This window comes from Erpetoichthys calabaricus, chromosome 2 (assembly GCF_900747795.2).
Source record: "Erpetoichthys calabaricus chromosome 2, fErpCal1.3, whole genome shotgun sequence".
NCBI classification, from domain to species: domain Eukaryota; kingdom Metazoa; phylum Chordata; class Cladistia; order Polypteriformes; family Polypteridae; genus Erpetoichthys; species Erpetoichthys calabaricus.
Window position 1 is genome coordinate 130,544,500 of NC_041395.2, and position 15,087 is coordinate 130,559,586.

A 15,087-nucleotide genomic window follows, 5' to 3' on the forward strand; every position below is an offset into this window, starting at 1 on the left:
TTAACATTGCACCACGCAAGCTGTCGTATCAACCACCAACTGTAACTTGCTTTCTTTATTCTTCGGTTATAGTCTTGAATAAAAAGTGCACTTTTATTTATGTGAAACCAGCTGTGTCAGATGGGGTTTTATGGATTGATTCTGAATGCGACCGCGAGAATGAAAAGTGAATTAAAAAAAAAAAAAAAAAAAAAGCTAACCTTTACCAGTATCATAAGTTACACCGGCTGTTACAGACTGAAATCAAATTTATGTTGTTATTCTAAAATTGTAAGAATAAATGCAGTTAATTTCTCGAAGTGGAGCCGTGCGGGATCGAACACGCCACCCTCTGATCCCCAGTCAGGAGCTGATACCATTACATCACCGCGGCGGTTGTAATAAATGTGTCAATGTGGCATGCTAACGCGGCTTTTTTTTTTTTTTAATTTTTTGAATGAAAGCGCACGTGTTCTCTTATTTGTACCTTTTGTGAAAGTGTTTCTTTGATATATGGACTTCAGGCTTCATACGTTATATAGTTTATGCCTACATTTTGTCATTTACTATTAGAATATGAAAAACGTTTCTGTTTTAAAAATGTGTTTGCACAGCCTACTATAGAAATGGAACACACATGAAATGCGTGTATTCCAAATAACGCTAGAATTATTTCCACTGTAAAACTCCACTTCAATCCCAGGTAATCAAATCAAGGCAAGGCTTGAGCTAGGAGAGAAGTTCATTCTAAGTCGGTGGGGGGATGGAAAAGCTGGCTGCTAGAAGCTTTTGTTTATCAGCACATTTAGATGACAAAGGACTCTGGCGGAGAGGTGCAAACGGATTTAAGACGCGATTTAAGGTGGGACGGATTTACGAGTTTTTTCGTAGGCTCTGGTAATTCTAGTGTAAAGCGAATTAAAACTTATGCCAGAAATACGACAGGGCAGGTTCGACTTTCAGCATTAGCTTCGATGGCGATAGAAAGGGACTTCGTGATGGAACTGAAGCGCACGGATAATATGTACGACAGAGTAATTGAACTGTTTTTGAGGAAAGAGAGGAGGATGGATTTTGTTTACAAATAATCTGAATTTTTGGTGAGTAAAATGTTGCAATTTTCCTAAATAATATTGCAAGTTTATGGGTTATTATTGATGTTTTTTTTATGTGTGTCGCGGCTGTAGCTGCAGTAGAAAGGAACGTGTTCACCCCTGGTTTGTCTATTCAATTAAGGCATTTATTGTGGCTACAGGAGTTATCTATCTGCGATGCAACGGCTCTTTATACTGTATTTCTGCATATTAAAATGTTTTGTATAACCATAAATTAGTTTTTGAGGGGCAGGTTGATTCAAACGGAGCACTACTGAAGGCCTAGGTGTGAAATGCACGGTCCGCCACTGACTCACACTGACTAGCCATTCCATGTTACACTGTCTTGTTCTTTTACATCTCAACATTGTTTGATTTTAAACTTGAGGTGTTGTCCTTTCAATTTAGGCACTTCTTTCCAATAGATTTTTCTGACCAGTAGATTCTTGTGAGGCTCTCACTTTACTAAGTGTTAAAATCTATACTGCTATATTTTGTCAAATACTGATTATTTGATTTTTCTGTGAACACGTCACTGACTCATTCTGTGAAATAGTACTGAACTAATGACCATGCACTAGATGTTAGCAAAAGAGAGACAGATATTATTAGTTAGATAAATATTTGTTTTCGTGGTATGACCTCACATACAGACACCAAGAGCAGCACCACTGCCAAAATTTCTATACAGCAGAAGAATTCAAACAATAAATATTTCATTATTCATTCTGTGCAATTTGCTTTAAATTATAAGAGGCGACCCGACTAACACCCCAGTGCTTTACACGGGCACCCTGTTTTCCTTCCACCTGTCCACAATTGATAATACTAAATTACCTTGTCATACTTAATATAGTATAAATTATACAATACTGTTGATTGTCCAGGTGTGACTAGATTTTTCTTCTTTTTTTGCATATAACAAAAACATATGCTTTGCATTTGCTATTCCAACAGATTGCACATCACAAACATTAACACTCTTATCATTTTTTTCGTGTCTGCCGTTTCTATAGGAGGGTGACAATGAGTTAAATTCCAATGGATGGTTTTCAAATGTTGACAAGCAATAAGCAAAAGGTATCACTGAAAACCACAGAAAACAAAAACAGCAAAAAAAAAAAAAACAGTACGAGGAAAGTTCGAAGAAAGAATTTTTTTACAATGTTTCTGTTTGGGGATCGTTGTGCACATCTGAGCTGCGACCACAGATCTAACTGCTCTGTGGATGATTCATTCAGGCATTTCAAGGTCACTTCGTTGTAATGAAAGCATCTGCTGAATGTACTTCGTAGTAACGCGATTTCTATAGTCTCGTGTCATATGGGGAAACTGTCGGGACCGTAACAATACTTTGTTGTAATACTCTCTCACCTCGGTCTCTCTCCTCTCTCTGTGCCGCTGCAAAGCCCTGCCCACCAAGCGTTCTGAAAAGTCTGAGTGAGTCTCCGTTGCTGGCAGTTCGCCCGGCTGTCAGACGGCTGCGGCCCGGTAGTGGGTCGCGGACCGATGGTTGGGGACCAGTGGTATAAATAACAGAAGCAATTAGGATTTGTAATCATAAACCTCAGTAACATCCCCACCATCACCCAGAACAGAAAGTTAATTAGTAATAAAAAAGAGGCCAACTGTGTTATATAACCTCTTAATTATTAAAACAATAGGAGTTTCATAGAGGCAAAAGTAGGAGCTCGTCAGACTTATTGTACAATGAAATTAATGCAATCTTGCAAAGTTTAAAGACGCTCTGCAAAGTTCTACGCAAGCAATGTTAGACTCTACTTTAAGATAATATAAATTATAATTTTACCATTGAGTTATGGATGTTACATTAGGATTCTTTGAACTGAGCAGAATTCACCACGCTAACAATACAGTGTAGGAAATAATAGTCACTTTATCACCAAAGCTTGCCTGAAGCAACTTGGAGATCTCTTTCCCAGCAATGACGAAGATGGTCTAGCAGTGAGCATTGTGACACTATTTGATCAATTTTAGAAATGCTGCCAATATCCTTCTTCTCACTTATTAAAATATTTTCAAGTTTGTGTGTGTGTGGTAGATTAAGGAAGTTTGGAAAATTCTTTTTTTTACAAATTCCTAACATGTTAATTGAAAAATAAGTATGTTGAAGGAACTCCACAATCACAACACAACTTATCGAAAAGTGCAAACTTATTTAATAACAACATTTCTGAAGGCTGAGCTTGCATTTTTAATTTCTTATTCTCTCTTGCCATCTGACGATGACATATGTTAATATTTGTCAGTCAGTCAGTTATTCTCCAGCCCGCTATATCCTAACACAGGGTCATGGGGGTCTGCCAGAGCCAATCCCAGCCAACACAGGGTGCAAGGCAGGAACAAATTCTGAGCAGGGTACCAGCCCACCACAGGGCACACACACACACACACACACCAAGCACACACTAGGACAATTTAGGATCGCCAGTGCACCTAACCTGCATGTCTTTGGACTGTGGGAGGAAACCAGAGCACCTGGAGGAAACTCATGCAGACACGCGGAGAACATGCAAACTCCATGTAGGGAGGACCTGGGAAGCGAACCCAGATCTCCTAACTGCAAGGCAGCAGCACTACCACTGTGCCACCATGCCACCCATGTTAATATTTGGAAACTGACTATTGCCAATGCAACCTTTAGGGAATTACAAACTAGAGATTCTTCCATTTTACAGTGTTATCTATTTTTTCTTTTACTACCTATAAAGATACACATATATATGAAAACGTGTTAGACACAGCAAATACAAGTTGTTGTCATTTTAAAAAACTTTAGTCAGTGAAAGTAACATAAGACTCATTTAAATTAAATTTAGCACTATAAAGAAAAGAGATGAAAAAAGAAAACACCTAGTAATAATTAATTTCATAAATTTTTCCTGATCTCTGGATTTACTACTTTAAGTGTACTGTGTTGTCCATTTCAAATCGTCACAGGATGGGATTAACAGCTATTTGCTTTTTTTTCTCAACCCAAGGAGCAAAAGTATATAAAAAAAGATGTGCTTAAGAAATTGTGCAGAGCTACACAAATTATTATTTTATATTGGAATATTAAGAGGACCTTACACTATCCTTTTAAACAATAAGCATATATATATTTTAAGGGATGGCTGGCAGCTCAACCCAGCTGGGACGCCCAGAGAATGGAAGGATGGGGGAAAGCAGCTTTTTTAGGACACTGCCTCTCCCAGAATGCTAGATGGCAGCTCTCTTGGGTTACAGTGGTGCCATGTATTCCCACTGGGCACAATGACGACTTGGAGTTCCACATCTCAGTCCTGTTGGGTACCATGGGTGCCTCCAGGGGGTGCTATGAATATACAGAAGCCATATGGCACGAGGTTTCCGCCTAACCTGTAAGTGCAGGCAGACCATGTGGGTGGAAGTGCAAAAGCACTTCTGGGTTGGCCAATATAAAAGGACTGGACTGACCTCACAGGGAGGAGCCAGAGTTGGGTGGATGGTAGACAAAAGTTGCTGGGAGGAATGGAGGAGTAAGAAAGAGAGAGAGAGAGAGAAAGAATAATTGTGTGGGCAGTATTGTTTTCTTTATTTGTGGCTGTAGTGCTGGGAAAAGCATTGTTAGAGTCTCATAAAGAATAAACAAACTTATGGTGCTTTTATGACATCTGACCTGTCATTGTTTACACACGTCTTAAACAACTATTATCATACACTGATAATTTCTGTATTATCTACAGTATATCTATTATTTAATATTTATTTATTATATTACATATCTTACACATCAATATTGCTGCTACTTCTTTGTCCTATCTTTGCACAATGTCTTGTCTTGTTTGTGTTTTAATTTTTAAATTTTAAATTTTAATTCTATTTTTAATTTATTATTCGCACGTCATGTTGTTACACTGTGGACCCTGAGCTTCACAATTTCGTCTATCTGTATACTTGTATATGGTTGAGATGACAATAAAGACTTTGACTTTTAACTTGTGTCCTCAGTGTCTGTGTGTTGGGTTTGAGGAGCAACAGTGCCCTCTAGTGTCCACTATATATATATATATATATATATATATATATATATATATATATATATATATTTATACAGTATAGATAGATAGATAGATAGATAGATAGATAGATAGATAGATAGATAGATAGATAGATAGATAGATAGATAGATAGATAGATAGATCTTTATTGTCATTGTCACTTTTACAATGGAACAACAAAATTGAAGGTGCACTTGACTCAGTGTGAGGCATAAGAGTTAAAAAGACAAGAAGAGAGAAAATAATAACAAATCGAATAGTAATAAAAGAACTTTACAAAATATACAAATTGCACTTGTTATATATACAAATTGCACTGATTGACTTAAGGTCTACATTGCACATTGGGAGAATGATATGGAGCAGTTTTATTCTGTATAGGTATAGGGCCATGATTGCTTTTGGATAAAAGCTGTTTTTAAGGTGGTTTGTCCTGGTTTTCATTGCTCTGTATCTCTTGCCCAATGGCAAAAGCTGGATGAGGCAATGGCCAGGATGTTATGAATCCTGTGAAATGTCTATTGCTTTTTTGTGGCATCGGGAGGTGTAGATTTGTTCCAGAGTGGGGAGGGTACAACCAATTGTTCTCTCTGCTGTCCTGATGACCCTGTGGAGCGCTTTCTTTTCTGAGGAAGTGCAGCTGCCGTACCACACACACAGTCCGTACGTGAGCACACTCTCGATGGAACAATGATAAAAAGAAAGGAGCAGATTTTTGGGGAGATGGTTCTTTCTGAGGATTCTCAGTAGTACTTGGGTGTTGTACCGTGTTAGCCATTATGAATGTAGAGAAAAACCATGGAAAATGACACCTTTTATTGGCTAACTAAAAAGATTACAATATGCAAGCTTTCGATGTAACCTGAAGAAAGGGCCTGAGTTGCCTCGAAAGCTTGCATATTGTAAACTTTTTAGTTTGCCAATAAAAGGTGTCATTTTGCTTGGCTTTTCTGAGGATTCTCAGAAAATACAGTCTCTGCTGCGCCTTCTTCAGCAGATGCTTGGTGTTGGTGCTCCAGGTCAGGTCATCATCCAGCTCAATGCCCAGAAACCTGAACACCGGGACCATCTCCACACAGGCCCCGCCAATGATGAGTGGCTGGATGTCAGTTTTGTTATTTCTAAAATCAACAACAAGCTCCTTCATTTTTGTGGTGTTGAGGAGCAGATTATTGACTCTGCACCACTCTGACAGCTGCTCCACCTCGTCCCTGTATGCCAGCTCACACTCCTTGCCCGAGATGAGTCCTACCACCGTCGTGTCATCCGTGAACTTTATGATCTTGTTGCTATGGTGAGTGGGGACACAGTCATATGTGTAGAGGGTGTAGAGGAGCAGGCTGAGCACACAACCCTGCGGCATCCCAGTGTTGAAGCTGAGTGCAGTGGAGGTGTGGGGACCCAGCCTGACCCTCTGGGAGCAACTAGACAGGAAGTCCAGTATCCAACTGCACGTGAGTGATGGAAGTCCCAGATCTGTCAGTTTGGACACCAGTCGTTGTGGGAGCATGGTGTTAAACACCGATCTGAAGTCCACAAAGAGCAGTCTGGCGTAACTCCCCTGCTGCTCCAGGTGGGTCAGGGTAGCATGAAGGGCTGTGGCCATAGCGTCCTCCATGGATCTCTTTGCTTTGTAAGCAAATTGAAATGGGTCCAGGTCTGCTGCTATACAGGCGATGATATGACTCCGCACCAGTTTCTCAAAGCACTTAATGATGACAGATGTGAGTGCCACTGGGTGGAAATCATTCAGACTGTTTGTGATGGATTTTTTCGGCAGTGGAGCAATGATGGAGGACTTGAGGGAGGATGGGACAGTGGCCTGGGATATATATATATATATATATATATATATATATATATATATATATATATATATATATATATATATATATATATATATACATATACATATATCTATATAAACATGAAAAAAGGAGAAATTATAACAAGGACATGCAATTCCCATAACTTGTATTTTACTACTCAACTCCTGTTTTCAAAATAAGACTAAATGATATTTGGAAAATCTCCAAGGTGCTTCTTTCAGCTACAATCCTCTAGACAGATAGATAGATAGAATGATAGATAGATAGATACTTTATTAATCCCAAGGGGAAATTCACATACTCCAGCAGCAGCATACTGATACAAAAAACAATATTAAATTAAAGACTGATAACAATTCAGGTAAAAACAGACAATAACTTTGTATAATGTTAACGTTTACCCCCCAGTAAACGTCTATGTGTAAAATGTATTCTTAACTCAGTAAAAATATATGCTCCTTGTACTGGGATTTTAAAGTAACTTCTGGCATCCACCATGCTTGCTTCCTCCATAATTTTAATAATTTCTATCATATTACACAATGATGTACGTAGGTTTGAGGCTTCATCAAGGAAAAGGGGCTGTTTTATGTCATTCTGCATCAACAAACTGTTAGTGGACTGAATTGAGTCTGTTAGAAGGAGCATTGTTTTATGAAATTTTTTAGCAAATGGAGAAAAAAAAAACTAAACCCATAAGAAGCATTGAAAAAAACAAACATGAAGCAGGTTGTAGCACTTTAGAGTGTAAATAACACAGTATAGAGTGATTCTTTTGGGCTTTAAAATTGTTGATCTATGAAAACATGAAGCAAACACCAGACTTTTCCTTTATTTCAGCATTTTGGTTCTGAAATGTAAAGTAGAATAGTAGGAATATTAACTTCTAGTTATTATGGTGCCTTAAATAGCACTGATCCCTTTCGGTGCTTGGATCCTTACTGGTATGTCTACAGTGCAGTGTTTGCAGTTTTTCCTGTATTCTGGTGAGACTCTTCTAGACCTTTCAGGTTTTTCCCAATAGTAAAAGACATCAAGTCAGGCCTATTGGTGAGTTGAAACTGACACAGTATGAATCGGGAGGCCCATAATGACTACAATGGTGGTAGAATAATGAGCTGTGTATGAATCCTGCACCTGATCACTGTCTGTGTGGAAGTTGCATTTCTCCTTGTGTTTGCAGTAGGCTTTCTCCAGATAGTCTCATCTTCCTCCCACATTTCTAAAGATGTGTGTTCAGATGACCAGTGATTCTGCATTGGCTCCTGTAACAGAGTACGAGTGTGAGTTATGCTATCATACCTAAGGCTGAGTTTTCTCCTTCTCCTAAGATGGTCAGGATAGCCTCTGGCTGCTCATGACCCTGAATTACGTTAAGCAGTGTGTACTATGTTATTTTATGAAATGTTATAGTATGAGTGAGTTTGAGAGGGTGCTGTAATATATTACTGTTCCTTGTGGTACCACTCCCTGCCCAGTACCTAATTCAACACTGACCAAGAATATCCAAGAAGTGTATTGGTGAACATAAAGCAGAGTTAATATTTAATAATATCTTTCATTTTAATTAGATACTCTACATTTTAATATGATATTGAATAAAGTAAGGAATGAAGATTTTTTATTTTTCTGAATGGTTAGTCCTGTTGGAAATCAGTGCATAAAACTACACTAAATCATAATGACTTTTTAATTTTTATGATTGAGCCTGCCCAAACTCCACTATAGAAAACCCAGGAGGGGATAGGAAGCCAGTTGCACCTCTTTTACAATTTTAATCTCCTCCATTGTCAACTGGCCATAGTTCATCAATTAATTAATGGACAGATATTGTTGTTTTCAATTTATGTTCAATCAGCTTCTACTTTGTTCTTTTTGTGTTTTAACAGATCTGTCATTTATATGTGTACCTGTTCTGTATTAAGTAATTAGTATAATATGTACTAGTATTTTAACTGAGTATTGATCACAGTGCCCTGTGCCTGCACTCAGTGAATAGTGCTATACAAAAATTAAGTTGTATTGTATTGTGTATTGTAATTAAAAATGCACAAATGTTACAGAGCAATGACTTTCTTAAAATAACTGCCATATACCCCACAGCATGCAACCTATTACCCAACTGCTTGTTTTGCTAATAAATCTCTAGAGAACAAAATATTTCTTTATATAAGGGACTTTTCCAGAGTAAACTAGCTTACAGAACCTGAAATTATCAACAATGACATGTATTCTGTTCACATCTGCATATCTAGTTTTTATGTCTCCAGTATCTGCCCTTAACCCATCTACATGCAGACATCAAGAACAGTTTGATTTAAATGGGGTGTATAAAACTGGAGATCTAATTATAGGAGGAATTTTTCATATTAATTTTGAAGCAACTGCTCCAGGACTTTCCTTCACATCCAAACCAGAACAATGGAAATGCAAAAGGTGAGATACATAACAAATATAAATAGAATGAATTAAAATTAATACTGTGCTGCAGAGCAACTCCAGGAACCAATTCAGTAATGGCATAATTGTTTTCAAGATAAAAAAAAATATGTATTGTGTAAGTATATTGTAAGTATATTGTTCTAATTCTGTGACATGTATTCTACTTGTAAAACAAAAGAAATCTGTTTAAATGCTCACAGAAATAGCTGTTTGAATGATGCTTTAATTGTACAGCTTTTTCTTCTTTATGTTTGGTTGCTTAAACACTACATTGTTACTTTCTTCTGAATAAAAACATAAACGTGTGCCATTCCAGATTTCTAATCAGTGCCTTAAAAATGAAATGGGACCTTTTATGAGTGAAAATAACTCGCTCCTTTTTATTTTCTAACAGTCTTGAGGTTTCAATATTTCAGAGGCTTCAAACAATGCTGTTTGCAATTGCTGAAATAAACAGGGATCAAACACTTCTCCCGAATATAACTCTGGGGTACAGAGTCTACGACAACTGTGTAAAGCTGCCTGTGGCTCTGCGAGCTGCAACAGCGTTGATCGGAGGGCTTGACAATGATTTCACCGACAGTGGCTGCAGTGGACCCCCACCTGTTGTTGCCATAGTTGGAGACCCCCTGTCTTCACATTCCATTGCTATCTCAAGAATATTGAGTCTATTCCAAATGCCACTGGTAATGTATTATGTTAAATGGTACAAATGTAATGGCTTTATTGTTAAGGAACTAAAAATCTGAAAGTCATGAACGGATACTTAAGGAAGGAATATTTTCAGCGTTAAAAGCATTAGTTCAATCAGTGCTATCTTTGATATTTTCTTGAAATGCTCAAAAAGGTGTGCAGTAGACAGACAGACAGACTGATAGATAGATAGATAGATAGATAGATAGATAGATAGATAGATAGATAGATAGATAGATAGATAGATAGATAGATAGATAGATAGAATGCATGCTAACTGGTAATATGAGTTTCCAAATAGCATAGAAATACACCTTAGCTTAAAGAGTTAATATTTGCTGTTATTAGTTATAACTTGTATTTTAAATATAATGAGAGAATCATGTTCTAAGCCCTTTTTATGTTTTAATCCCCTTTGTAGGTCAGCTATTCTGCCTCCTGTTCATGTTTAAGCAATAAAATAGAGTATCCAACATTTTTCCGCACCGTACCAAGTGATGCTTTTCAAGTAAAAGCAATGGTTCAGATAATTAAACATTATGGATGGACTTGGGTGGGTGCTATTGCAAGTGACGATGACTATGGCCAATATGCTCTTAGGGCATTCCAAGAGGAAATTAAAACGTTTGGCTGCATCTCTTTTATAGAAACCGTCACCACAATGAATGACAATAGGAGGGTTTTTCAAATAGTTGATACAATTCAGCAGTCAACAGCAAAAGTGATTGTTGTCTTTTCAGCAGAGGCAGAATTATTGAGCTTGGTAAAAGAAATAGTTCATCAAAACATTACTGGCAGACAGTGGATTGCAAGTGAAGCATGGAGCACCTCTGCTGTGTTCGCCACCAAGGAAAACTTTGGCTCTTTTGGTGGGACAATAGGTATTGCTATTCGTAGAGGAGAAATCCAGGATTTGGAAAGTTTTCTTTATCAGATACGACCCAAGTTCGACCTAAATAACAATTTACTACTTCAGTTCTGGGAAAAAATATTTGACTGTCATTTTCAAGAAACCACAATAAAGACAAACACAACTCTATCATCTGTGATGCAAACAGAATGCACTGGTTTGGAAGATATTCAAACAATTCACACAACATATAATGACGTGTCTGAATTAAGGATTGCCTATAATGTTTATAAAGCAGTGTATGCATTAGCACATGCATTGCATGACTTAATGAGTTGTCAAAATGGAAAAGGCCCTTTTGAAAACAATGAATGTGCTGACATCAAAAACATGCAACCTTACCAGGTAAAAGTGAGCCATTTTAATTCAAAGAATTTATTACAAAATATGTATTTGATAGCATTAAAATAACACTTTAAACCATTTATTAGGTAATATTTTTTCACTCATTTTCAAAATATTAAGTCTTATTTTATGATACTATATCTATATTCTTCCCAAAAGCTTCTACATTATCTGAAAAGTGTAAATTTCACAAATCGTTTAGGGGAAAGAGTGTCTTTTGATGAAAATGGAGATGCTCCAGCAATTTATGATATTGTAAACTGGCAAATGACAAATAATGGAAGTGTGAAAATTAAAACAATTGGCCTTTTTGATGAATCAGCATCTGCTGGAAAGGAGGTTTTCCTTGATGAGGAGAGTATCTTTTGGAGCACAGAATCTAGAACAGTAGGCAGCTTATAACCTTTTACTTTATGGCAAACATTGTTGTCGTTTAGTAAAATAACTTTCTTAAGGTAACATAATAATTTAGGTGTTTTTATTATTGTATGTAAGGCATTCTTTTAAACAGTGCAGAAAGTAACTAATTTAAAATGAGTGTCCCTGCTAAGGGGATGCTGCTCAGAAGACTAGAAAATATTATTAATTGCTGATAACACGATTAAACACATTTATCTGCATTTACAATTTTCTGATATATTCCACCAAAATAATATAATTCATGCACTTCTAACTACTTTCTAATTCACATATTTGCAGACAATGTCAATGGAAAACAAAACTAGTTTTCCACCAATTTTTTTTTTTTTTTGCTTTAAGGTTCCAGAATCAATTTGCAGTAAAAGATGCCTTCCAGGTACAAGGAGAGCTAACAGGAAAGGGCAGCCAGTCTGCTGTTTTGACTGCATTCCCTGTGCAGAAGGGGAAATAAGCTATAAAATCGGTGAGTATACTAAATTTTACAACCCCAACACAGAAAATGTATGGAAAATGCACAACAGAAAACAGTGAATGATAATAAATGATCTTTCACCTGAAAATAATATAGCAGCTCATTACTTCATGTTACAACTGATGAATTGTATTTTTTTTAATAAACAAATTTTGATTTTGATACTTGCGACATATTCATTTTGGACAGTAAATAATTTATCACTTTGTAAATTTTCGTTTCATTCCTGCAACACCTAATAAACATTAAGAAACTGAAGACACTAATTTTTTCAGCATTTCATGTTTCATTGTTGCATTTCGGATTTCAAAATTTGCTGCACATTCTCAGGGACAGATCAGGACTGCAAGCAGTCCAGTCGAGAACCTGCACCCTTTTCCTATGCAGCCATGTCTTTGTAATGCACGCAAAATTTGGTTTGGTATCGTCTTGCCAAAATATGTGTGGGTGACCATGGAAGAGATGTCCTGAAGGTAGCATTTCATTTCATTTCAGTCATTTTCTAACCCACTTTTTCCCGAACAGATGTTGAATGAGGTGCTGGTGCCTATCCCAGCTATCATAGGACACACGGCAGCAACAATCTCCTGGACAGGGTGTCAGTCCCTCACAGGGCAAACACAAACACAAAACAGCCACACACTAGGGCTAATTTAGTATCGCCAATGCACCAAACCTACATGTCTTTGGACTGTGGGAGGAAACTGGAACTGGAACCAGAAACCTTTTGACATTAATGGTGCCTTCACTGAAGTGCAAGTTACCCTTGGTACTGACACAACCCCATACAATCACAGATGTTGGCTTCTGGATTTGTAGCTGGTAAAACTGTGGATGTTATTTTTTTCTTCTTTGTTTCCACTGTGCAACTGTTCAATCTCAAATGCCTCCTAGCTCAGATAAGTAAATGGCACTTTTATTCTGCACCGTATAGTGGTAACTGGCATTTGTGGATGTAACTGCATATTGTGTTACTTGATGAAGGTTTGACAGACATACTCCTAAGCCAATGTGGTAATATCACTTATTGGTGAATGACAGTTCTTGATACAGTGCATCTGAGCGATCAGAAATCAAAGGCAGTGAGCTTATGCTTGTACCCTTACCCTTATTACTTTTCATAAAAGGGCAGTTGATAAACCTAAAATATTTAGTATGTTCAAGGGTACCTGTAGGTCCATTATTTCTTGACTGATGAACATTAATAATATTTATTCAGTAATAAGTCATTCATATTTTTATTTATTGGAACTATGTTCTTAATGAGAGGGGCACAATGGTGCAATCGTTAATATTACTGTCTTCACATCTTCAGAAGCTATTAACTCATAGCCTGGTCATTATCTGTGTAGTTTGTACACTCTTGCTTTGGTGAAATGGATCTTCATCTGGTGGTGTTGTTTCTCAGACCCAAATATTTCCATGTTAGGGCTGATTCGCAGCTCTTTTCTTTGCCGAGTATTAGTGTGTGTAACGATTGTGTCCATCATTATGCTTTGCAGTTGAATGGCTTGCCAAACAGCCCAATGCTGTCAGATAAGCTCCAGCTCCTATGATCCTATCCTGCAAAAAGCAAGTTCATAAAATGACTGGGTGGATGGACGGATGTTCCTCTTAATTGAAATTTTTGTTGCTTTTCTTATAGATTCATCCGAATGCTTCAAATGTCCAATTGACTTTTGGTCAAATAGTGTAAGAAACCATTGCATACTGAAAGAAATTGAGTTCCTGTCATATGAAGATGCCATGGGTATTACTCTGACAACAGTGGCGTCAGTTGGGAGTTTCATCTCAGTGGGCGTTTTAGCCATTTTCATATACCATCGAAACACTCCTGTTGTAAGAGCAAATAATTCAGAACTGAGTTTCCTCTTGCTCATTTCTCTAACCCTGTGCTTCCTTTGCGCCTTGTGTTTTATTGGAAAACCATCTGACTTAAACTGTATGCTTAGACATGTGATGTTTGGGATCAGTTTTGTATTATGCATTTCTTGTATCCTAGTGAAAACAATTGTGGTAATAATGGCATTTAGAGCGACACTGCCTGGGAATAACACAATGAAGTGGTTTAGTGTATCAAAGCAGAGAGGTACAGTGTTCTTTTTTACCTTTATTCAGTCAATAATATGTATAATATGGCTGGCCTCTGCACCTCCATATCCATATAAAAACACCAAATACCAAAATGCCATAATTATTATTGAGTGTGATGTTGGGTCATCAGCTGGATTCGGCTGCCTGCTGGGATACATTGGCTTGCTTGCTTGTATTTGTTTTCTCTTAGCCTTTCTAGCAAGAAACTTACCAGACTCATTCAATGAAGCTAAATTCATCACATTCAGCATGCTGATTTTCTGTGCCGTCTGGATTACTTTCATTCCTGCTTATATTAGTTCACCAGGAAAACACACAGTAGCTGTAGAAATATTTGCAATCTTAGCTTCAAGTTTTGGTCTACTTTTTGCAATATTTGCTCCAAAATGTTACATCATTTTATTAAAGCCAGAGCAAAATACAAAGAAAACGCTGATGGGAAGAGGCACCAATGAAAAATGAACTATATGCAATTTCTACTCAATCAGTTTATTGTTAACATGCCATTTTCAGTGTGACGTTTTTGTCTATGAGAGTTTATAATAAGGAATTAGTTAAATAATATTGATAAAACCCATTTTATTGTATGTTCATTTGTGTGAATATTTTTCAGTACTGTAGTCTTTAATATATAACTTCTGGTTTTGAATAATTGAATACTCCTTACATAATTGAAGTGTAATTGAATCCCAATCCTAGAGACAATTTAATTAGCTGACATATTTAAAGCCTGTGATTTAAAGGTATAGAATGTGCTTCAATAAAA

General features: G+C 37.1%; 1 protein-coding gene across 1 annotated transcript; it reads left to right on the forward strand.

Annotated features, from left to right (window-relative positions):
- The first annotated feature begins 4,349 nt into the window (after positions 1-4,349).
- On the forward strand, positions 4,350-14,847 carry LOC114669612 (extracellular calcium-sensing receptor-like). The gene is made up of 7 exons (XM_028825793.2): positions 4,350-4,456; positions 9,244-9,381; positions 9,782-10,073; positions 10,502-11,335; positions 11,495-11,722; positions 12,095-12,218; positions 13,873-14,847. Exons 1-7 carry the CDS (start codon positions 4,350-4,352, stop codon positions 14,781-14,783), a joined length of 2,634 nt encoding a protein of 877 aa, XP_028681626.2. The 3' UTR covers positions 14,784-14,847.
- Positions 14,848-15,087: the final 240 nt, after the last annotated feature.

What these genes read in the sequence shown, in the direction of transcription:
- LOC114669612 (XM_028825793.2), top strand. Translation starts at nt 4,350, where the DNA reads ATGACGACTTGGAGTTCCACATCTCAGTCCTGTTGGGTACCATGGGTG. An exon ending in GAACAATGGAAATGCAAAAG is followed by an intron (nt 9,382 to 9,781) that starts GTGAGATACATA and finishes ATTTTCTAACAG; the next exon opens with TCTTGAGGTTTCAATATTTC. An exon ending in GGAAATAAGCTATAAAATCG is followed by an intron (nt 12,219 to 13,872) that starts GTGAGTATACTA and finishes CTTTTCTTATAG; the next exon opens with ATTCATCCGAATGCTTCAAA.